At 43.5% G+C, this 24,282-nt stretch overlaps 1 protein-coding gene across 7 annotated transcripts in view; it reads right to left on the bottom strand.

Annotated features, from left to right (window-relative positions):
- Window positions 1–24,282, bottom strand: part of LOC142560578 (transcription initiation factor TFIID subunit 4-like) — a 110,465-nt gene that overhangs the window by 21,387 nt on the left and 64,796 nt on the right. For all 7 annotated transcript variants that reach the window (XM_075672787.1, XM_075672810.1, XM_075672795.1 and 4 more), the window contains 7 exons: window positions 22,825–23,009; window positions 15,824–15,993; window positions 15,619–15,749; window positions 14,552–14,677; window positions 9,149–9,205; window positions 2,936–3,046; window positions 2,740–2,790 (listed from right to left, as the gene is read on the bottom strand). In XM_075672787.1, the coding sequence (XP_075528902.1) occupies window positions 2,740–2,790; window positions 2,936–3,046; window positions 9,149–9,205; window positions 14,552–14,677; window positions 15,619–15,749; window positions 15,824–15,993; window positions 22,825–23,009 (831 nt within the window). The remainder of the gene's footprint in view (window positions 1–2,739; window positions 2,791–2,935; window positions 3,047–9,148; window positions 9,206–14,551; window positions 14,678–15,618; window positions 15,750–15,823; window positions 15,994–22,824; window positions 23,010–24,282) is intronic.

Raw genomic sequence — 24,282 nt, 5'->3', positions numbered from 1 at the left:
AGAATACCAATCCGTAGCCTGTACTTCCCATCATTCCCATAATAGTTGAACGATCCCAGCGCCAGATTTCCCTCTAATTATACTAATATGAAAATCTATGCCCCCAACCCTTTGTACAGGACCGCATTACAAAAGCTAGTTACTGCCCAAACAAGTTACAAAAGATATTGCTTCAGAGTCCTTGCTAATTTTTGTTCACAATATCACTCAAGCTGTGACTTCTAGTATGCTCAAGTTCTATTTGTCATCTCCAATAGGCAATGTTTTCCCTCTAGATATAGTAATATAAAACTCCATGCTCAGAACAGACACTGAATCGCCACAGCTTCCACATGCGATGGTTTTGCATTTCCCCAGACGCGGAAGAGAAAAAGCCGTAAAAATAAGTAAACCTTACGCTCAGTGGTGTGTTCCGTTTTAAATGTTGCTAATAAGTTTTTACGTCTTCCCTAGCCTAAACTGCCGTGGATTAAAACGTGAAACTCTTTTCAGAAGTACTCTCACTTGCGCGCGCTTTGCCTCTGTAAGCTTTCTCTTCATAGCCACAAAAAGTTGTGCGCAAGTACCGTATTTACTTGCATAATGATCGCACTCGCGTAATGATCGCACCCCTGAATTTTGTTGTCAAAATACGATTTTTTTTCCTTTCCCGTGTCATGACCACACCCCGAACTTGCCACAGCGATATGTCATGTGCCAAGTCTAGCTAATGACCACGCTTACCATCTGTCGAATGCTGCCGAATGCTACGCGAACGACTCTTCATGACATACCAAGCGGTCTGCACGCACCAAACATCTTTAAGCAAACACCCCATTTCATCCCTTTTATCAATTTCCGCACTTGCCTTCGCTTTATTATCTGTAGGCTTTATAATGGTTGTGGTCAACAAGAACAAAAGAGGCACTTTTCGATTCTTCTCGTCTGCACTCGTGGGCAAGCAACAAATCGCGAGCCGCAACAATAGTAGCCACATTTACACTGATACGTCATAAGTGTACCCTATTCATATGCTAATGCTTCTAACACAGCTAAGATATTCGCCCACCCATAGCGGAAGCTTGCCGTATTAAGATAGTAGTGAAGACAAATGCCGCAGTTTTCGCAGTGTGCCCGCCATGGGTTTCTATGTCACTGGCAGCTAAGAACGCCCATCTCTGTTTCTGTCCCCTCAAAGTGGTCATGGCTATGTTATTGCCGCAAACTTGCAGACAGTAGCAATATTATTCATTACTGATACAAAAGAAACTGTGTCAATGCACGTAATGTACTCACGAGAAGAAAAAAAATAGTGTTCGGCACATTCGGCTTGCTCCGCCAGCCGCCATTTCTGTTTTGGCGTCCCACACTGTTACAGCGGCAGCCGCCTATTTGCTGACCTGTTGTCATCTCGCAGCAAACGCGAGATGAAAGAAAAAAAATGTTTTCTTTTCATGGAAAATTTAACCTGCATAATGATCGGACCCCTAAATTTGCATCGCTCTTTTTTTTTACAAAAAAATGCTATTGTAATAAGCATCTTTGCCTATCTGTGTCGCAGTGCATGGTGCCGCCGAAAGCATAGGGCACGCTTTTAATAGGCGATAACCGAAACGCGCCGCCATTCCCTGCTGCAGAATGCGATCGTATACGTTTTCCGGCCGCTAGATCCCATATGAACCAAGAAAAGGCAGGAGGTGCGCAAAAACACAAAACCTACAGAGTTTACCTTCACAGAATGAAAATTTATTCACATATGTCCAATGCTTTTTATCAATTTGGGCTACATCATGAACTCCTGCATGGTACGCTGCATCTGATATTCCGCATTTCTTGAATAGCTCCACAACCACAGTTAACAAAAACGTGGCCCACACTTAGGCTAACCACTTCACCATTTTGTCCCGTGATTAACACAAGACTTCAACACGCCGAAAGCATGTGATGCAGCTATGTTGCCATTAGCTCAGCACGTAAAATAACTTCTCGTTTGAATTAATTTTTGTAATGAAGGTGCATAATCACGAACTTCCATGAAAACTTGCTTTGTCGCCATCTTGTGATGACGATGGCTATGACGCTGGCTCTGACAATAGGTCGTTGTCAACGCCGCGAATGTGGATTCTGTTTTGATTGTAATGTGCAGGTCATTTTGAGCCTATTTTCTTGGGAACAAGGCACACATCAGAATTTTATGTCAGTAATAATTTACTGCAAGCTGCAGTTTTCTCTTGAAAATCTGCTGAAGACGTGCCGAAAATCTTCAGCAGAGATCCTTCAGCAGAGTCCTTTAACAGAGTTAACTGTCCCCTAGTGCCATCGAGACAAAACACTGTAGCATTGGGGATCAGGCATGCTGATCAGTCAAGTTCAAATTATCTGACAAGGGCGAGTTACAGGATCGAAGTAACAAAAGCTTTGGCCCATAGAAATGTGTGGGTGCTAGCCCACACTTTGGTCAAAATCAACTTACTGAAAATCAATTTAACTGGACTCAAATTACTGAATGTCTACTGTACTACATCTACAACCTGTGTCGACTATTTCGCTACGACTAGTAACCATCATTATATTTTCTGGCTGAGCCACAGTCCAGATTTAGGTCAGCCTTGGATTTTTTTACTTATATTCAGACTCAGTTTTAGCAAATTTGACAGTTAAAGTACCATTCTCATTTGGAAGCCATAGCTACATATAGAAGCAATTTTTTCTCTTAGAAGTACTACAAAAAAAATATTAGGAAGTAGAAGCCTTACTTACCGGAAGTTTTGAGAATGAGTTGCTGAGGCCAGAACCAGTGCCAAGGCCAGCCTGGAGAATTCAGGGGACGGGGGACAAGACAACGATGTTGCTCATACCAATGTTACATCAATAAAAATATGAGCGGCTGAGTGCTACTATTCATTATCATATACAAACAAGTCATGCAGACTCAGAGCACTGTTAAAAAGCTCACCCCTGCATTTCCACTATTTTCTGTCTTCAGCTTCTTCCGCGGACCAATGGCCAAAAGGGCCGTCATATTCGCCTCTCTTTGCCGCATCTCCTCCATTTCTGCCTTTTGCATCTGAAACCACCAACAAAGCTGTTTAATATCAAGAGGAAGAAGAAACAACTGTGTCATCATAGGAAGTGAGGAGGAAGGCATTTATGAGTCCAGAATAAGTGGCACTGTATGAACCCTTCTCAGTGATTTAGTTTGTGAAGCTTGCAACAGAGGATACCACTGGCTTTTATGCCACAGCTTGCCTCTGGAGCGCACTTGAATGTTTAAATCACAATAGTAAGCATCATGATAGTGTTGCACCTGCAGCCCCAGTAAACTTGGAAGTCCAGTGTCTTTGTAGTCAAATTTGTTGAGAAAAAGGTGTGTTGTGTCCTGCACTCAGCTATGGAGAATATGCCTGTTTTTTGTGTTCAATTAGAATGCACACATCTTATAAACCTGTCAAGCGGGCAAGTGCACTTACAGAGAGTGTCACTCGGTTTAAGTGCACTTTGCCAAATCTAAACGACACAAGTGGAGTGTACTTGGCGACGAGTGCACTCCGGTCGGAGTGCATTCACGGAATGCACTTTGCTGGTCGAGTGCTTAGCCTCACCACCAGCGGTTTGAATGGTACAAAATGTAATGCATAAAAAAAGGACACATTAGTTCATTTTAGTTCTTGAACAGCTTTTAACAATATAATCAGAACAGAACTCACTCATATTCTGATTTAGCAGGATCAAATCCAGTCTCGTCGCATGCCACCATGTTGTTCTGGATTGGCTAAACATTCGTCTTGGTGGGCATTGACTTGCAGCACTTTTATAATAAAAATAATTTAGTTTTTTGTTGAGGAAATATACGTTATGGTTTTTATCTATATTACAATGCAAAACAGTAACTTTTTAGAACTTTTTTTTTAATCTACATCTACAAAAAAACACGCTCTTAAGCTGTTGCCATTTTCTTTTTCTTTTTTTTAGCTCAGAGTGCGCTTGTTTTCCTGCTTAGCACTACGTAGCCTGAAGTGTTGCTCAAGGTCCCGATGTGCACTCCCCGTAAGTGCACTTAACTTGCCCACTTGACAGGTACACTTCAAGCATATAAGTGCACAATGTCTGGCATATTTTATGGTGAAATTAATGTGTAAAACTGTGGTTTGCTACAGAAAAAAAGTATTGATAGATTGGCAGTCCCATATAGTCACCATACGATAATTCAGACATCCAATAATTTATACACACTTGATTACTAAACAGGGAGGTTTACCATCCCGAAATCGCACAGTGGGTTATGAGGGAAGCTGTAGTGGGGGGCTCCAGATTAATTTGAACCAACTGGGGTTCTTTAATGTGCACATAAACTTAAGGAAGCGCTTTTGCATTTTGCCCCCATTGAAATGCAGCCAACGCAGCCAGAAATGGAACCTCGCAGGCTCCATTTCTGCTCAACAGCACATGCTCAACATGCTCAACACCTCATGCTCAAGAGCACAACACCCCAGCCCACTGGGCCTCTACAATTACCCAGTCTGTAACAGTCATGGACTACTTGAGACTACTCTCTAACATTCAATTTTATAGGCAGCTTTAGAAGTTCCACCCGCTATTCTGAGAGCTGCTGTAATCAAGTTCCCTTTTCACAGATCAGCAGTCTTGGACTGCCCAAGGACTCCCGGAATTCTCAGGTGACATACGATGTGGAGTGGCAGTCAGCTATAAGGGGAAGAAAGCAACCATGGGAGTGACTCCCTGTGAAACTTCAGGCACCCTCAGGTGGATAGGTTACAAGGTTACCATGTGCCTTTCTGTCAGTGTGGAAGCCACAAAGAGTCAGTGGACTGCCCAAGCCAGGAAAATCAAAGAAGCCCACTGAGCAATGCAATGAGCCACTGCAGTGGGTCATGCTTGATTATTCAGACAGCTTTGTGGCACTGCCACTGGCCCAGAAACGTATGTGTAAGGACGACAGAAATTTCATACACCTTATAGCACAATGTTTATTCATTCGAACTCTGCCTGCACAACCACATGTTCATCCAGCCACTGGGCCAAGTAAAAAGAGCGATGGTCTGGTTTTAATTTGTCGCCGGGGCCTCCTTGAAATTAAAGGTAGCAAAGCCAAGTCGATCCATTAATCGCTGACCAGACTCGCTCAACTGGACAAGCCAAGCCGCTAAATTATGAAAGCTGCATTTTCAATTTGTTGTGTGTATTCCGTGCATCCAGGGTTTGTTCGTTTATTTTATCACTCAGAATTATAAAGCAGCTTCAAATGGCACCAGCTCCACCCTCACCGTGTGCACCAACACGGAGGGCACTCAAGTGCCGGACAATGACGGTTGCAAAAAAATTCACAATCATTCAGCTATCACAGCACGGCCAACCTCTGTTGCCAAGGGATATAGATCTACTGGCACATGCATGGAGCGCACACATTTACTGTATGTAGCAACAGCATGACAATGATTGAAATACAGACTGACCAAGTTGCACAGAAGATGTATATGCAGCAATGCACCCACAAGCTCTTTTGGCCATTTATGGCATAAGTCATTTATTTTCTCGCGCAGTATCCAATATTTCAGACTTCCGAATATTTAGAGTTTTAGACAGTCCCTACAAGCCCAGATTATTGGTTAACGACTGTATAGGCACACTACTGTGGCCTGACACATGATTTCTTGCACCCTACCTAACATTTAGTAGCATATAGCGAAACCAGTAGCCTTCTGAGGCTTCGGTTTGTAAACAGCAAACTTGCATAGTGACCGAGTAACTGTTAGTGGAAGGTACTCCATGGGCTTCAAGCAAGATTATTTGTTAGCTCATAAAAAAACTGTTCATACCAAGTGAGAATTCACTTTAAGTGAAGCAATTTAAGTTGGCGCAGCTGTACTTCCTGAGATAACCTTATCTGCACTGAAAACAACCATGGCAGTGTTGTTCATCTTTGATCCATAAACTAAGTGCAATGCCGGTGTGTGATCATAAAGCAAATGCATGCAGAAAGCTTGTGTTACAAAACATCATATAAATGTGTGGGTCTATTGTAGTCCCAATGTCAACTCATAAAAAAGTCCTAGCCCACTTGTATGTGGCCATCGCAGCTCTGTTCTCTCACAAACCATGCACATGCCATATTATGGCCTTTCAGCACCCACAGGCACTTAACCTGCCCAGTTTTCAGCATAAACATGCCAACACACAACACACAGACTATTTAACTGTGTCCATAAGGAGGGCACCACCTGGAACCTTTGCAGCACCAATAGTCATTCACTGTTTTCAGAAGCCTCATTCACTTGCAGAAGGAATGACGATGCTGCCAGCCTTCAGAGTGAAATTCACTGTTTTTGCTGTTGTCAGGAAAAGGGCAAATCCAATGCACTACTGGCTCGGGACATAATCCCCCTCATGCCAGGTACTATGCTGTGCAACAAAATGGAGAGCAGAGCAATAAATTGGGCTAGGTGATTCTCATTATTTCTTAACCTTTTCAGTGCCAGGGATGTACCGATAGGCTATCCATTCTTTCCAGCCGGATGTATGCAGTAACAAAGTTGGCGAGCTCAGAAGTAGTTACGCCATTTATTGAATATATTTAGAAGCATATTTTCTCATCTTTCTGGGTTTGCTCAGTCTGGGTTTTTGTTAGCAAGCTGCAAAATGCACCTATTCGTAGGCACGGTTGTGCCGTGCAGAGCGGGCCTCCACCGATCGGAGGGATGGCTCCCGGACTCTGTGCACCGCTACTGTGGCGATTCTTTTTCGTTCAATTATCTGCGCCATATCACAAGGACCACTCTTGCATGTTTCTGCCATATTTTGTACAATTAGAGCAGGAGTGTTTTTCTTCTTTCTTTTTTTTTTTTTTTTTGACCCTGACATGGCAGCTCTATGCGGTAGGTAATGTACGTGGTAAGAGATAAAAAACGAAGATAGGAATGTGAGGATCACACAAAGAGTGCAACTGCCATTATCTGTGTCATTTTCCCCCCTTCTGAATAACTGAAAGCAATCCGTTGTGTTCGTTTTATAGTATCCAAGAAAAAAATCTACACTGAAAGGATTGAAGCATGCTGAATTGTAGAGCATAACATGAACAGTGACAGAAGCACAGGTACCGTAAAACCTCGTTAAACTGTACCCACTTAAACAGAAGTTTCGTTTTAAAAGTAGTAAAGTCAAATCCCCAACTCAGCGGCAATTGAACATAATGTGTTTTGTACCCGCATAAACCATACCAGCTTATTGCGTACGTATCGGTTCACACGTAGCGTTTCCACTTTCCGTCGCGCAAACACACGGTGTGTCGTCTCCATCGGGTGGCCCGGCAGAACAGCAAGCCCCAGAGATCAGCACAATGGCCTCCAAGCGCCCTGTTCGTTTGCGTGTGAAGCCACATCAACATCAACATCATTTCGGCGCCGCGCCAGAGAGCATTGTGGCGTCGTGCAAGCAAGAACTCGCGTAATGCTGAAACTCGGATAAAAAAGACACCGGGTGCTCAGCACAGAAGAAAAATAGACATTGTTTGTGCAATCGCACGTGACATGAAAAGTCGGCGCTGGCACACGACATGAGTCTACTGTAATATGGAGAAGCTGCTCGGCAGTGCTGCTGCGACCGCGAAGAGATATCGGCAAGTGTCAGCTACTGGCGACAGTGATAAGGACGACACGGAAAGCAACAGCATGGGCGATTCAGGCTTGACAGTGGCAGAAGCTGCGTGTTATGTCAGCTTACCCCGCAATGAAAAGGTGCCCCACGACTTCTGCAATGCTACCGCACCTGTCCATGGAGAATATGCAGCGCCAACGAGGAATCTGCCATGCGAGTGTTTGCCGAGAAGAGGGGGCTGGCTGAAAAGCTGGCTCACAGTTTCAGCAAGTTTGAGGCCGCTGTCGTTGCTGCTAGGCCGTCGCGGCATCAAACGAAAATAACAAATTTGTCACGCGAAGTAAAGAAATACTGCATGTTCTTTCCCCCTTCATCGCACTCTCTCAGAGTTCCATTTTTGACAGGTAAATGGGCGATCTCATGCTATTTCGGTTAAGCAGTACTACCGTTTAGTACGTACTTTTTCGAAGCTCCAGTCAACTACAGTTTAACGAGGTTTCACTGTATCAGCAAATCTTCTCCGGGGGGTCATCGCACGCGGAAGTGACAGCTATCACCGCCAATCCCATTGCGATAAGCATTTTCGACTATCTGTTTAACAGCGCGTGGTGCCGTCGGAAGTGTAGTGCGCTTTTAATAGGCGAGAACCGAAACACGCCGCTGTTCCCTGCTGCAGACTGCGATCATATACGTTTTCCGGCCGCTAGATCCCATGTGAACAAGAAAAGGCGCAAGGCGCGCGATTGAGAACGGTATATAGCCACCCATCTCTGTGAAAACGACGGCACGCAGTTTCTTATTCCGGTACGAGCAACTCTACCGTTTACTACCGTACTACCGTTTAGTACATACTTTTTTCGAGCTCCGGCCAACTACGGTTTAACGAGGTTTCACTGTATATACAACTCAGCACAATTTAGAAACAACACTAGAGATATCACAGAACCTCCAGGATGGTCTTGACTAGATTACAGCTAAGGCACATATGGCTAGACTCACTGGTCACCCATTTTTCATACGACTTTCGCCTTAGGTGGACATATACCATAATTTCCAGACTACAGTCCACACCAGTTGTATAGTCTGCAAGAATAAATTATGACCAATAGATAGCTCCACCCCCCTTTTCCCCCTTTTTTCTTTTCTAACAAAGTGCTGTCAACTTGTTGCCTACAGGGGTGTCAGCACTAAGGCAGGGTGGCCACCACTGGCAAAACTTGGCCACTACTGGCAACACTTCTAAATGCATGGGGCACATGAGGATTACTGTGGTAAATAAAGGATTAATTTTTATATCTGGTGCTGAACTTTGTTGCCAGCTTCCTTCATGCCGGCATACAATTGCTATCACACATTATTTTCAGCACAAGACCACATAAATGCCATTGCATCTGCATATTAAAAATTTTTTATGAAAAATATCGTCTGTGGCACTACCCACTTAACAACTGCAAGTATTGGACACTTTAGACTTAAGAAACTTTCCGTGAGGGGAAGGGGGAAAAGAGAAAAAAGAGAAAACAGATAGGTACAAAAAGATTAGTAAGTCAGAACGTACCTCCTTTGCCTTCTGCTTTAGCTTGAGCTGTTCTGGATCCTCCATTTTTGATCGACTCTGTGAAATAAGTGAAGTAGAAAAGGCTGATCAGTCAGGAAATTCCTTAATATCAGATGGGAGTACAATAAAAGGTGCCCCCACTGACACGATAATAACATGTCTAACGAATCGTACACTTCCAGTCATTCCACACAAACACACACACACACACAATGAGCAAAACGAGAACAAGGTGAAAGCAGGAGCCACCGTTTCGACAAGTGGCTTTGACTTCTTAAAGGCTTCATCTGGCCTTGAAGAAGACAAGTCCACTTGTCGAAACGTTGGCTTTTACTTTCACCTTGTTCTCATTTTGCTCATCGTCTTGAATTTCCATCTCCTGCCTTCCCCATGTTTACACACAGAGACAGACAGACAGAGACAGAGTCAACTTCAATTCAACCTTGATGGGACCAACGAAATTTACCTAATTATCTGGTGGGCTGAATTAAAGAATGAGGTAGAAAAAAGACATCGAAAGCAACTGTTGCTTCAATTTAGCATTATTTACCAAATTATAGTGTGCTCTCATATCTAACATGCACCCAGTTTTTCAAGCAATTAGCATTCTTTGCCTAATTCATGTACTTTGAGTCTACCTGTTATCTAGTATCTTATGCCCACCCTGTGAACCAAGTTGACTACTAGCTTAGGCCACTAGGTATGAGTTCGTAGTAGCAATGTCGTCGTGCTTTTTCCATCGTCATTCCAGCTTTGTCATGCCGCCACCGTCATCATGCTCTCATCGTCAGGCCGTCATCTTCGTGCCATTGTCATCAAGCTGTCGTCGTATCATTCTCATCATTTAAGAAACATCATCCTATTGTTGTTATGCCATCATTATCATACTGCCATCGTCGTCCAATCTATGTCCTTCCTTCATCATTCCATCAAAATCACGTCACCATTCAATCTTGATTATGCCACCGTTATCATGCCACTGTCATCATACATTCCTTGTCGTACCATCATAGTGATGCCGTCATGGTCATTCCATCATCGTCATTTCAGCTTTGTCATCCAATTTCATCACTCGGTCATTGTACCATGGTTGTCGTCCTCCCATTGTCATTATACCATCGTCATCATTTCAGAATAGTCATCTCATTATCATATCGATGTCATCGCCATACTGCCTTCATTGTTCCATTTACGTCCTTGTTTCATCATTCCTTTGTCGTCACTGTGTCGTCATGTCGACATGGCCATGGCCAACCCTGGCGAGTGAGTGTCATAGCAAAGTGGGCAGATCCTGAAGACAATGTACGAGGGGGAACCCAAAAGAAACCCAACTTTAATTTTCATACCTCTTACGAGAGTACTTCTATGTACCACCACTAGGTATACTCAGCTGTAGCCCTCTGCTATCAGTGCCTTGATGGAAGCCATGGTAGAAGCAAAAACAAGCCTGTCTGAGGCACTTCATCCCTGTTTACAAACTTTATACCACATGGTAGAAGCAAGTCATTTTGCTTAACGCTTTGTTTTGAAGAGGTTAAAGGGACACTAAAGTTTACTATTAAGTTAAGTTAAAGTGATAAAGCAATGCTCTAGAACGTCTAAGGCGTCAATATAATCACAAACAGAGCTTTAGTAACCAAGAAATTGAGGTAAATGCATGACACGATTTGAGACCCCCCAGCGACATTCCGGTACTAGCCCGACGACGAAGGCACTCCTCAGCATAATTTATGTTACTAGTACTCAACTACTCGTATTAAAAAGAACGTTTCATTAGGTTATAAGACGGAAGGAAATGCTACTTGTCTACTTCTGTTCGATTCTAAGAAAAAATAACATTTTGACGTTACCCTTCAGTAGTATGGGTGGTCAAAAGGTTTCGTTTTCGCTCGACTCTGCGCCGTGCGCGCTTTGGAGTTTCAGTCGTTTCGTTATCGCGTCGTGCTGCGCTGGTTCTGCTGGCTCGCGAAACTTGCATTTGGAACAAGCAGCGAGAATTCCACGTCCATGTGATGTCATGGGATGCGCGAACGGTCCGCGGAACTTGGCCATGGGCAGTTGCAGCGGCGAATCCAATGTTACTTATCACTGTGTGCCAACGACTGAACCTCTTCGTTCGAAGTGGTTAAGTACCGTACCTCTGCTACAGTGCATTGGCAAAGAGCCGAAAAATCACATAGTGCGCTCGCTGCACTTTCGTCCAGAGGATTACGACTTCAACGCCGACTTACTGAAGTCGTGAGGAGTGCCTTTCAAAGCAATGCTTTCCCGTAGGGCTGTTCTGTTGGTCTTGCCTGCATTCTCCGAAGCGCAAGAACTGCAGGTCGATTCCGGGGCGGTGAGTGCGGCATTTGGTTTTCACGAAGGAAAAGCTACAAATGTGCGAATATGTACAGCCATGACATACAGTTGCCATCGTAGTAGTACGCAACGACACCGGCAGCGCGAGCCCTCAGCAGCAGGTCATGTTCATCAGTGCTTAAATCACTGAAATTGAGCCCAGCACTGCGAGTTAAGGTGTCGTTGTCAGGGTCGTCCATTGCAACGAGCGTCAGAGTTGGGGTCATAAAATAAAGAACCAGCTTATCGGCGCGCGCTTTCCCTTCCGCTAGCCACCATAGTTCCGCTTTCACACTGCTGTCGGCTCTGTCTTGGCTCTGTTTCTGGTTGCGCGTTTGCGTTTTGTGTAGAAAAGCCGTAGCGCCCTGTGCGGGTGCCGTTTTACTTATCGACGGCACAACGCCACTATGAAACCATGACGTCCCCACTCCTCGATCGGAGGGTGGGCGATTTGAACTGCGCTAGAGGTACGCGGACGTTTCAGAACGCATTTTCTCTTGAAATGTCTCTTCTTCGCATGAAACAAGTGTTTCAAGGGTTCTGGGATAATATTTCAACAGTCCACATTGACTTAATATTAACCTTTAGTGTCCCTTTAAACATGGCACGTCTGCGAAACCTTAAGTGCAAAATAGCCTGCATGTTTACGGAAACTCATGGAATGCTTTGAGAAGCTTTCAAGGAACAAGTCTTGAGGCAAACTCAAGTCTATGACTGGTATCGTCGATTCAAGGATGGCAGAACGAGCATTGAAGATGAATCTCATTCGTGTTGCCCTTCAGCCAGTCAAACAGACGAAAATGTTCATTTGACTTGTGAAACAGTCAACTAAGGTCATCGAATGACAATTGACAAGCTGTTGGAGAACACAGGGATTAGTTGGAGTGCACGCCAATGAATTTTGACATAATTGCAGATGAAGCGAACAAAAATTAGAAGGGGCAGCGTCAAACAGGGTATATTCGAGATATGCATGTCATGACATGCATGTCATAACATGTTTGGCATAAATGCCATGAATGCATATCATGGCATGTTGTCAGTCAAGCCATGACATGATTCCCATGAATGTCATGACAATATTAGCGTGACAAGAACTTATGCCAACTCAGTGGACCAAGTTATCTACTAACTTGGGGCGACGCTTATATGCTCGTGTTCAACGATGCCGTGATGTTCGTTGCATCATCATTCCAGCTTCGGGATCTAAATCTCACATCTGATTCTTGCGTGCTACCTGCGCTCGAGCCAGGTGCCATGCGCAAGATCCTGGCATCTTGGCAGCAGAATACCGGCTGGTGGTTGTATCCATTAAAACCGTAATTGAAAAGCAAGTTCCTCACAAGCGGTGATTTCCGAATGCTGAACAGCAACACGTCGCCTCCTCGCTCCTCCCAAAGCTGAAGTTAGTACCAGACATTCATGGCCCCTCTCATCATTGCCAGGCTGCTAAATCAAACATAGAGGCCTGCTCTTTCCTGGTGGACATAGTGTCCGAGTACAACAATGCTGCAATGAATTCCACTATGGCAGACTCATCACGGCTCAGCCAAGGTGATCAGAGCACCACGCCACTCCTGCGAATGACTATACAAAGACACAAGCTTCAGGTTGTGCTGCAGTTTCGCTGTCAAGCCATCCGTTTGTGTTCTCCAAGTGATACCACATGCTGCCATCAGCGAGCACTTATTTTCTGCATTTTTTACCCATCTCGCGCCTCCACACTACATGTTCACATGAATTCGATCGCTCATAGAGATCATGTAATCGTCATCGTCTTGCTGGTGATGTCAAACGCATGCACTTTTGCATTAATTCTAGTTCACTGTACTTGTATCACACACACAAATACTGGATTTACACAAACACATTGGTCAACCTGGTATCGCTTTGTAAAACCCCAAACAATGCTGCATAGCCAGCTGCCTGCAAAATGCTTCGCATAACATCATTCCCACAGTGCATGGGCTCTGCACAATTTTTTTTTACTTGGTGCATGAAAACTCGGTCACAGACTGACAAGCATTCTCTGCCTGTCTATGTGGATGCATGTGCATGTTGTGATCTGAAAATGGGTGCTGCTTTTCTGAATAGAGTTTGGCAGGAAATTCATAAGCAAACATTCTTTTTATTTTATTGTTCTTAAACAAAAAAATGGAAACCTTACACTGCAAGCTCGATTTATACAGGACTCGAAGGGAAAGGGAAAAAGTATTCCTTATTCCAAAGTTTTGGCTGCGCAAAGAACAAGCTCAAGATTTCAAAGGTTCCCAGAACCAGTATAACTTTGCTATTCCTTTTGTTTGATTCTATTCCTTTCTTATTATCCACTGCTCATGACCAGTCAATCTTGATAATAACGTAAGTGGAAATCCACTTGGACCATTTAAGAAGCACAAAAAAGGAAAATAATTAAAAATGATCCTTAAAATATCCTGGCCCAGATTTGTTAGCTTATTAATCAGAAGCAAAGAGAACATAATTATGATCGCCCTTGATTTCTGCAGCTTTTTTTTTTTTTTTTTTTTTTTCAAAAGATGTCTTTAAAGGGGAAGGATGTCCAGAGAATTCTGCAGAACCATTGTTTGAAGTAACACTGCAGAATCTATGCGCTCTCTTACAGTTCGGGCTGGTACTACAACACTGTTTTCACCCTGTCAATGTAATCGTCACTAGGCTGTTGCACTTCTTCATCCCCTTGACGCAATCAACAACTTCAATAACTTCAATTACTGTATCAATCATAAGTGTTCTGTCACTGGTGCACTACAGTGCACATAAGCAAAGAAATCAAGTTAAGCTGAAGGCATCAAGTAGCTCTCGTAGCCCCTACTGTAAAATATACCACGAGTCCCTTGTCCACACTTCGCTTGAATTGTTACGTCATTGGAAGCATCGGAAGTACAAATGAGCTGTCTTCTAACTGCATTTTTCAAGGGTGCTTCTAAATGAGCATAAAAACTGCAATACACGGTGTAGAAGGTCGGGACTCAAATATATATATCTTGAAGTAACATACTTTCAATGAAAATATCCTTTCAGGTTGAAAAATACTTTGCTCACCTTTGCAGCCCTAAGCAAAATCTCCCTCTCCTGCTCTTCGTGCCTTTTCTTCTCTAACCTGTCCAATTCTTCAAGAAATTTGAGCTGTGCTTTAACGTCCTGAGTCACTTCATATCGAGAATCAGTCTGGAAAACAATAACATATCACAAGGAATGAGAAAATATGAGAAGTTTCACACCGATTTCACCACAAAATCTAACTCTGTAGCACTGCATTAACTCGCTTGCTGCCATGCCCAGTCATTTATTCCAAAAGTTGAACAAAATGAGTGCTAGGAGGTGCTGAAAAATTACGTAAATACAGTCTACGCTCGTTACAACGGTCCTGTGTACAAAAGACTTTCGGATATAATGAACCATATTTCTGCCTTAGTTTGTTCTACCTATTTGATTACTGCAACGAAGTTTACTTTTAACGGACCACGCTACAATGGACTATTGGCTACAGCGGACAAAAGCAGTGCCAATTTTTCACAAAATCGGGCGTATAAAACGAACTTTTATAGTGTCAACACGGGCTGGCAACTGACTTGCGAGGGTCAGCCGACGATCGCAGCTCAATATGTTGCAAACAAGGGAGAGAGAAAAGCGGGGCTGAAGCGCGCCGGTGCGTCTTTGGCGGGCGAGACAGGGGGGGGGGGGGGGGGGGTTCTACTGTGGTGACTGCAGAAAGTGATCTGCGATGTGGACAAAGTGTGGCCAGTGCTGGCAGCTCCGTATGTGCTGTGATTTCAAAATTTTGTTCGCACTGAAGCGAGAGAGAGCACAAAGGTCAATTCGCTCACTGTTGCTGCTGTTCTCGCTTAATTTGTTATCACAATCAATGCTTCGCCTTTCAGGCGAAACTGCGACTTTTTGTTTGGTTTTTACTTTGGACGTTCGTCACTCACTATTTGCAATAAAGTTGTTAGACGTCGCAACGAAAGTTTCGGAAGTGAGGCGTTTCGGATATTACAGACTTAGAATAAAACAGGTGTTTTTTTGTAAGATTAGGAGGGTCCGCAGTAACAAGAGTCGGCTGTATTATGAAAATGTCAAGGTGCACAAGAGAAAATATTTTTCCTGACCTTGATGTTTTCAAGACGATGCTCAGCCACAATACCCAGCTTCTGCACAAGCGTTTTTAACCGTTCTTGTGTGGCATGGGAAATTAGGGCAACAACGTCTGATGGGATTTCTTCAATGCCGTATTTGACAGCTGCAAGACCAACATGAGCCATTAGGGTCAGTGCCACACAATCAATGGCCCCCATGTGTCGTACGCCGCCATACCTATGCTTGTGATCCTCCTTTGCAAAGGGTTCGTGAAGAGGAAGTTCTCATCCTTACAGGACCTTATCTGTGTTCCAACAATCTCAGCATTAGAGGCAAGAATTCTCTGGCTCTCTTCAACAAGGTTGACACCACCCATAGCTGCCACATCGTTGATGTCATCATCGTCCCTGCATAGAGGATCATACATATGTTCAGGACTTGTGGACATTACCTGTTGCTACCTTGCCCTTACAGAACTAAATTTGAAGACTTCACTGGCTGAGTCTAGGTTTAGTCAGTACAGTGACTCTCTCAAGTGCATCTTCTACATCCCTGTGAACATTGCATAAACTAACAAATTTAAATAAAGAAGTAATCTGAAGAATTCTTTCCTTTCATTTGAAATAACAGCTCACAAAATTTTTCACAAGTTATCAGACAGGCATCACAGAATCAAGAGGTGCATCATAGGAGTTGTACAGCATCACCTACACATAATAGTGCGATCAATAATTTTTTAACTTTTATGTATTTTTCGTACTTACAAGAAATATCTTGCTTTTCAGTTATTCACATGAAAGGTCACAGCATTCATGGTGACTACACAAATGAAAGTTTAATGTTTCTTACCCATTTCTTGTTTTTCATTTTGCAATATCTGCAGACTTTTTATTTTTCAGTAGACAGAACATAAAGGCACAAAATATGGGATCTGCAAGGCATCTAATTTAACAGCTTAAACCAGCACAAGTCTACCTGTCGGCTCTCACTCTACATGACCCTACAATGGCGAGTAGCATTTCAGCCACATTGTCAGACGTGCTAAGCACCATGGTCTGGTGCCCGCTGTCAAGCAACATTACTTCTAGTCTAAAGAACTCTCATGCAACAATAACAGCCTGTGGACTGAGAGTGTTTGCAGAACTCGAGCAGTTCTGTTTCTCTACAATTAAAATTGACTTCAGTACCTTTAAGCTTATGCTGCAAACCAGAAGCAGCTCAGGCCACTAGACCTAAAGCCTATGGATAGGCCTTCTTAAAGCTAAGACTTTCTTCAGTTGGCTCAATCTGCACTGCATCCTATTTTCTCTACATTGCAATGAGCTGCTTCCTCAAAGACCTGCATCCACTTCTGTGTATGTGCATCTATATTCACCATGAACATTAAGAGGCTGGTTTCCCCATGCAGCTAAGTCACACTATGAATTGGGGAAACAAGATTTCACATATTTGAAGCATAGACCCTAATGAAATGTGAAATGCTTTTCAGCTGGTAATTGCAGCAGCTACAGCAGCAGCAAAAACTTGCATCACATTTCTGCAAATATGGTGTCTCCCTTGTACTTAGTATCGAATTCAAGCTGCTAACGCTGAGAGTGCCAGCAAAGATGATTTCAGCCACTAAGACCCAGATTTTTTACCCCTCATCGAGCATGAAACCTACCAACAAGAAGAATGAGGGGATGTGGCTGGCTTTTTAGACATAGTAAGTTACTATCAGTTTAGGCCAAAAAATGCACAAAAGCACTTTTAACTGAAGGTAGACTATAACTTTACTTTGATTCTATGATATTTATTAGACTGGAGACAAAGTGAAAGAAAGTGGTAGGCAGCATGCCACTGCCATAGGCATAATATTATGCGCAAGTTCCTATGTCACACATAGTGCTTTACCAATTCAGTTACAACAATGGTTGTTCCGTCGGTAGCTTAACCACAAAGAAAGTAAGACAGCACTGTCATTGACCGTGGAAGCAGTAAATTTATATGATTCGTTTAACCACAGGCATAGTGCACAATATGGTCTCAGGAGTAGTTATGCTTGAACTTGAGCAGACTACCAGCATTTCAAATGCAACACATGATCGACCTTTAAACCCTAATGTGCCATATATTCTCATATAAGGGTTGTACCTTCTTTCTTAAATTTGGGTCTGAATTTCTTGCTTGCAGCACATAACTGAGTTTTAAAAAAAAATTAAATTATGGGGTTTTAAGTGCCAAAACTACTTTCTGATTATGGGGCTTGCCGTAGTGGAGGACTCCGGAAAGTTCGACTACCTGGGGTTCTTTAAAGTGCACCTAAATGTAAGTACTAATTGAGTTAAAGATAAATGTGAATCTTGCATGAAAAACAGACTTATTTGCTGCCATGTGCGACAATTTCACCACGTGCGACAACGTTGGAAGCCTTTACTTTTAGCTTCAATTGCTATTTATTTGTAATCATTGGCTATTAACAGCGAAGCCGGAGTAGCTGGAATTCTGATCACTGTAAGTGCACTGTTCATATGGGAAATCATCCATGGATGCAGACTCAGAAGTCACACAATATGTATGCTTGCACAATGAAAAAACCTACTGCAGTTTGCACACAAAATGTGAATGTAATGTTACAGCTGATTGCACCCACATACGTTACAGACAAGAGGCGACAAAAGCTCTCTGCACAAACGTAAATGAAAAGTGCAGAAGATCTCTGCGCACAATGTACGCATACTCAGGGCAGCGCTTAGTGGCAGGCACTATCTCCAGAAAACAGCTTGCGCTCCGACACTGCAATACAGAAGCACAGGGAGAAAGCACAACAAGACAAGCAGTGTGGCACCAGGATATGGATTATGCAATGACAGTGCTTTAAGTTAAAAAGTTTCCAGGTAAGTGATACAGAGAAGATGATCTTAAGGGGAGATGCGGGTCGAAAATCGCGGTTTTTTTCAAAAATTATTCATTTTTTGTTTTTACTTGTTTTGTCAAGTTTAGTACCTCTACTTTTATGAAAATAAAAATCAAAGCTGTATTTAAATGGGAAATGGATTAAAAATGCATTTAAAGAGCACAAGGTGGCTATTAAAAAACCGAAAGTACGCTGTCTTCGAGCGTCTCGCCGCCGCCATGGCGCGGTTCCTCGCTGTTGCGGATCGCGTGAGGAAATCAGCCAAGCCTCATTCTCTGAATCGCCATGGTTACCTGGGCGTCTACAGCGCTAGAAATAATAAAGAAAAGCATGTTATTGCCGCGTTTTCCGAGCGCTGCGACTGGTTTTTAAATCACGTGGTACGAATCTGGAAACGCCATTGGCCATCATGCGCGTACATGTGGCGAAGCCTACTTGCTGGGTCCATGTGCCGTCGAGGTGCGCTTCAGAGTGACGATCGTTCGGCAACTATATCTTCGTCATGGACGAAGCGAGACCAAGCAAGCGCAGTCATGGAGTGAAACACCGTTCGGTGCACAAATATCGAGGTCGCCGGTGGAAATCTAAGGCAAAGGCTCGTCCAGCGACAACTCGATCAACGGCCGCCACGGCGGTTAGGCCTAGCGCAAGCGGCGCCGATCCCGCCCGTGTTACGAATGCCTCCGGCGACTTTGAAGCGGCCTTAGAATACGTGAGTGCGTCGGAAAAGAAGATTGGACATTTCCAAGATGAGCAAAGAGCGCATGATGGGGTGTCATCATTCATTACTGATTTGACAGCGCTCAACGTTCTTGTGAGCGGCGCAATTTGCCAAACATGCCAGCGCTCAGAACTTCGTGTCTGGGAACCGGCCACGAAGCGCAAAGGACTCTCTTCGTTACTGGAGCTGCAGTGCGAGAACTGTGCGTGCCCAAAAAGAGTTTTATGAACAATTTTCTTCTTTTATGTCAGAATTTGATTGCAATTCAAGCCCTCTTTTGTAAATAAGCATGCACTTATAACTTCAAATGCATTTTTCTCAAAATGAAATTTTGGGCAATTTTTTTAGTTTGCCCCTCATGTTCTTGGCACTTCCGATGCTTGGATTTGAATGAAATTTTGCACACATTTTCTCTGAAGTGTGAGGAGTGCCATTATCGCTCTCAAACATAAATATTGGTCAAATATTTACAAAAAAATTAAAATTTCCACATGGTGGTGTCATGAAAATATAGACTTGCCAGGTTCAAATTTTTCACGTCATTAGCATATTTTGTATGCACTTTATAATTAGTTTTTGGCACTCTACAGTTTATATGGATCAAAATGAGCCATCAATGATCTGTGATTATGGAAGTTAAGTGTGACAAAAAGGGGGGCTAAAAAGGTGCAATTTTGCACATTGGCATCGAATAGAACAAAAACTATGCAACTTACAGTGAAACTAATTGCAGGTTTGAAATCAGCATAAAAAACTAAATTAATAGGTGGAGTTTCACAGCTCTAACTCAAAAATTGAAGAAAAAGTGTCTTCGAGTAGCATCTCCCCTTAATATGCCATGCAGTGCACCTCCACGCATCACACAGATACCCCTTGGAATTAGCACAGTATGTGCCACACAGCAATGGCTGATGAGGTACACACAGGGTGTCTACCAAGTTGACATTTCCAAATTCCCAGAGTTTTCCAGGTTTTCCCTGAGTGCCTTTGCAAAATTGCCAATCCAGTTTGAACACTATGGAGTAGTGTTTATTCAGGGTGTCTACCAAGTTGACATTTCCAAATTCCCCGAGTTTTCCAGGTTTTCCTTGAGCACCTTTGTGAAATTCCCTGAATGAGGCAGAACTTTGTTTTATATCAAGACAGGCTGACACCATGTTGCTTGATGCTGTCACTCTCTAGTAAGCATGTCGAAACTAAATTATATCTTAATCCACTTTTTATAGTAAGGAGTAATATCTATTTTATTTAAAAAGAAAACAGAGGGCACAGTGAAAAAATATGGTAAAACCCATTCCAACTTGAGTCGAACATTTTCAAATATGAATGAAAAGGACATGCATACATAAGTAAATATTTTTGAATATGGGCTATTTATATCAACCAATAACAATCTCATCGGTATGAGGTCTGAACTTTGTCACAACTAAGATTCTCTCTCAGCAGCTGGAAAGTCAACCTCAACTGTCCTGACATACTCGCAGCCCGTACACAACATCTCAGTGTTGGGTTTCACTGCTTTAAAGAGTTTATTTTGGTTTGAATGAGGGACACCTGCATCTTGGCGTCAGCCAGCACTTTGTTTTTTGAGCTCAAGCTCCTTCAAAGAGGTGGCGGCACTCTTCCTTTCCCGTTAATTCCTCAGTGCGTCGATCCTTTCTGTTCTCATCTTCCTTCTGCCATGCGTTCACCCCATGGATCATTTGAAGCACCCTCTTGGTCAGTTGTACAGTCAACGTTCGATTTTTCGGACTCCCTAGGGGACGCAAAAACATCCGAAAAATCGGGCTGTGCAAAAAAAATTAATGCATGTCTTTAACTGCCCTTAAGGGCTAAAATTGCCACAGGCACGTCCGAAAAAGCTCTTAAGGCCTGCCAGTACACTTATTAGGTATATCAGTGCTCGTACTGTGACAGGAGACAGGGGTGCACATGTGAATAATTAAGGAATACATACTGTGTCCCATGACAATTGCCCCTTCCCACACTTGTTATCCTTCACCGAGTAACACTGCCGTACTAAGGCAAAGCTAACTTTCGGAAACTGGCATTACGCAACGCGTTGTCCTCTGCGAGCTTCGAAGCCAATCGCGAGAATTACAAAGGTGGAGTCAGTGCCATTGCTGACAGCGGCGAATTCTTTCAATGAAAAGCATAGCACCACATGGCAAGAAGCTTAATAGCGAACGTAGAAGGCCTGAACTTTGTCACAACTAACATTCTCTCTCAGCAGCTGGAAAGTCAACCTCAACTGTCCTGAAATACCCTCAGCCTGTACACAACATCTCAGTGTTGGGTTTCGCTGCTTTAAAGAGTTCATTTTGGTTTGAATTAGGGGCAGCTGTATCTCGGCGTCGGCCAACACTTTGCTTTTTTTTAGCTCAAGCTCCTTCAAAGAAGCAACAGCGTACTTCCTTTCCCGTTCAAACCTCAATGTTTCGGTTATTTCTGTTCTCGTCCTCCTTCTGCTGCATGTTGGCCACACGGACCATTTGAAGCATCCTCCTGGTCAGTAGTACAGTCAACGTCCAATTTTTCGGACTCCCTAGGGGCGGCGAAAACATTCGAAAAATCGGGCAGTTCGAAAAGATGAATGCATGTCTTTTACTGCCCTTAAAGGCTCAAATCGCCACAGGCACGTCCGAAACAGCTCCGAAGGCCTGCCAGTAGAGTGTGACAGGACATTGCGGGTGCACGCGAGTATAATTAAGGGATAATACTGTGTGCCGTGACAATTACCCCTTCCCACGCTTATGCTTCACAGCATACCTTTGCGTATGCTCCACTGCGTAACATTTCTGTATTGAGGCAAAGCTGACTTCCGGGAACCGGCATTATGCAACGCGCCTTGCTTTCTGAGCTTCGAAGCCAATCGTGAGGATTACAAAGGCAGAGGCGGTACCACTGCTGACAGCGGCGAATTTATTTCGTGAAAAGCACGGCACCGGACAGCAGGAAGCTTAATAGCGAACGTCGATGCAGCTAGGCCTAGCGCTGCCGTGGTGGTGGATATGGCCGCCAGCAGATTTGCGTGCGAGAGCGCTGGTTCGAGGAGGCGTGATAATCAAAATGGCAGCGGTGGTAGCATTGATTGATGCCATTTCGGACCTGCGGTCACGGCAAGAAGTCCGGAAAATCGGACAGTGAAGGGTTCTTGCGTCTGAAATTTCGGACGTTCTTATACACTGACTCTATGGGGGGTACGTGGTGGTGCCGCGAAGCCATCCGAATTAACGGGCACGTTCCAAAAGTTGGGCGTCAACTATACACTGCAAACTCCTCCAGCTGACGACACGGCGTCAAAGTCGATTCGTTACGATCCCTCTCTGTTACTTGAGCGAGCATGAGCGCGACTTTTGTTCCCTTTCAATATTAGTTAATTTTCCCGGATAGAAGCAGAAATTGCCTGAGCTTTCCCTGAGTATTTTCAGACTATTCAATATCCCTGAGAAATCCCGGTTTTCCCAGTTGGTAGACACCCAGGAACTTGCACACTAGGCAAAGGACGTGCAAGACATGCACGTCTAATTTCCTTTTCCCCTCTCCACCACCACTTAAATTTGTACCCAAATAGGGTGTGGCCCTTACACAAAAATATATGGTACAAGTTCCCCTACATACCTGAGTGAAGAGTAGGTACGTTTTTCTTTAAGGGCAGTGACAGGCGTCCTAGTTGGTACAGGTGTGGCCACCTTGGTCTGCAATGCTCCAACTGTGGCTGGTGACAAAGCTGCAGTCAAGTTGCTTGTCTTGGCCACCAACAAACTTTTCGTACCAGGAGCTACAACTGTTGTTGCTGGTCGTGGCTGGAGAACACATAAAGACATTAGACTGAGCATATTTCATTCCAAAATTTGCACACAATCGCAGGAATACTATATTAATGTGTCTACATTAATATAGTCGAAATAAACATTAATATAGTCGGTAATATAATATACCATCGAAAACGCCCATTTCCGGCCTGCCCCATGAAGAGTTTCAAGCAGTTACCATTGCTCACAATGTCTGATTACAGTATTTACCCGATTCTAACGTGAGAGTTTTTCTTCAAAAAATTTGGGCCGAAAATTGCCTGCTACAAAACGAAGACTGCCTTTACTGCGTGTGTATGCTTTACTGCACAACACGGATGTATTGCGGCAAAGCTGACTGTAAAAACCCTCCCCTTTCTTCTACACCTCGCCCTGCCCAGGCATTATGGGGCAACACATATTAAGACCGTTGCCCATTTTTCTTGTTAAAGAATTGGTGTGTGTTATATTTCTGCTTTCTTCGGGAGATTTAATGTTATTTCTACGTTAGTTTTCTACTTAGGACATATAGAAAGCGGGCACGCATTTGATTGTGGGGTGTGTTGGAATCCGGCAAATACTGCCAAATGAATCAGCAGTGTGTCTTGAGTTTTTTTATGCATCTTGTTTAGTTCGACCAACCGGATAATTCGATCAATTTCACCAGTCCCGCCAGGGTTGAATTAACGAAAGTCTAATGTAGTAGGCACAGAAAAAGCACAACCACTAAATGCAGTTCAGTTAAGCTAGATTTGGGAGTATTCTGAAAAGGGGTCTGCACACAATCGAAGAATACTCCATTACTGTGTCTACATTACTGCAATTCAAATACCAGGCATAGAAAAAGCACAATAACTAGGCTAATGCAGTCTAGCTAAGTTGGTTTACAAGTTTTCTGAGGAGGGACTTCAAACAACCACACAAAAGGCAGTTTCCCAGCAAAGTTCACAGTAATGTAAAGAGGAAAAGTGCACACTTCCAACTCCTCTTTACAAATTTTTATTTCATTTTCTAGACGGAGCTTCCAACACCAAGCATACGCAAAAAACGGCAAGTGCAAGTTTTACACTGAAAGTTGCATAGAGAGAACTCGCTGTTCTCACAGCACTTTGTATAACCAATATCTGTGAGAACATAGTAAAAGCAGCGCAAAAGGAACGGCAACAGAAGACAGAGGAATGCACAGCACCTGTCTGTATTTCTCTGTCTTGTGTTGTCTTTCCTTTTCCGCTGCTTTTACTATCTTCTCACAGATATTGGTCATACAAAGTGTCATGATGATGCA

The sequence above is a fragment of the Dermacentor variabilis genome, chromosome 1 (assembly GCF_050947875.1).
Source record: "Dermacentor variabilis isolate Ectoservices chromosome 1, ASM5094787v1, whole genome shotgun sequence".
NCBI lineage: Eukaryota > Metazoa > Arthropoda > Arachnida > Ixodida > Ixodidae > Dermacentor > Dermacentor variabilis.
The sequence above is the reverse complement of the archived record's forward strand: the minus strand, read 5'-3'. Positions and strand labels throughout refer to the sequence as shown.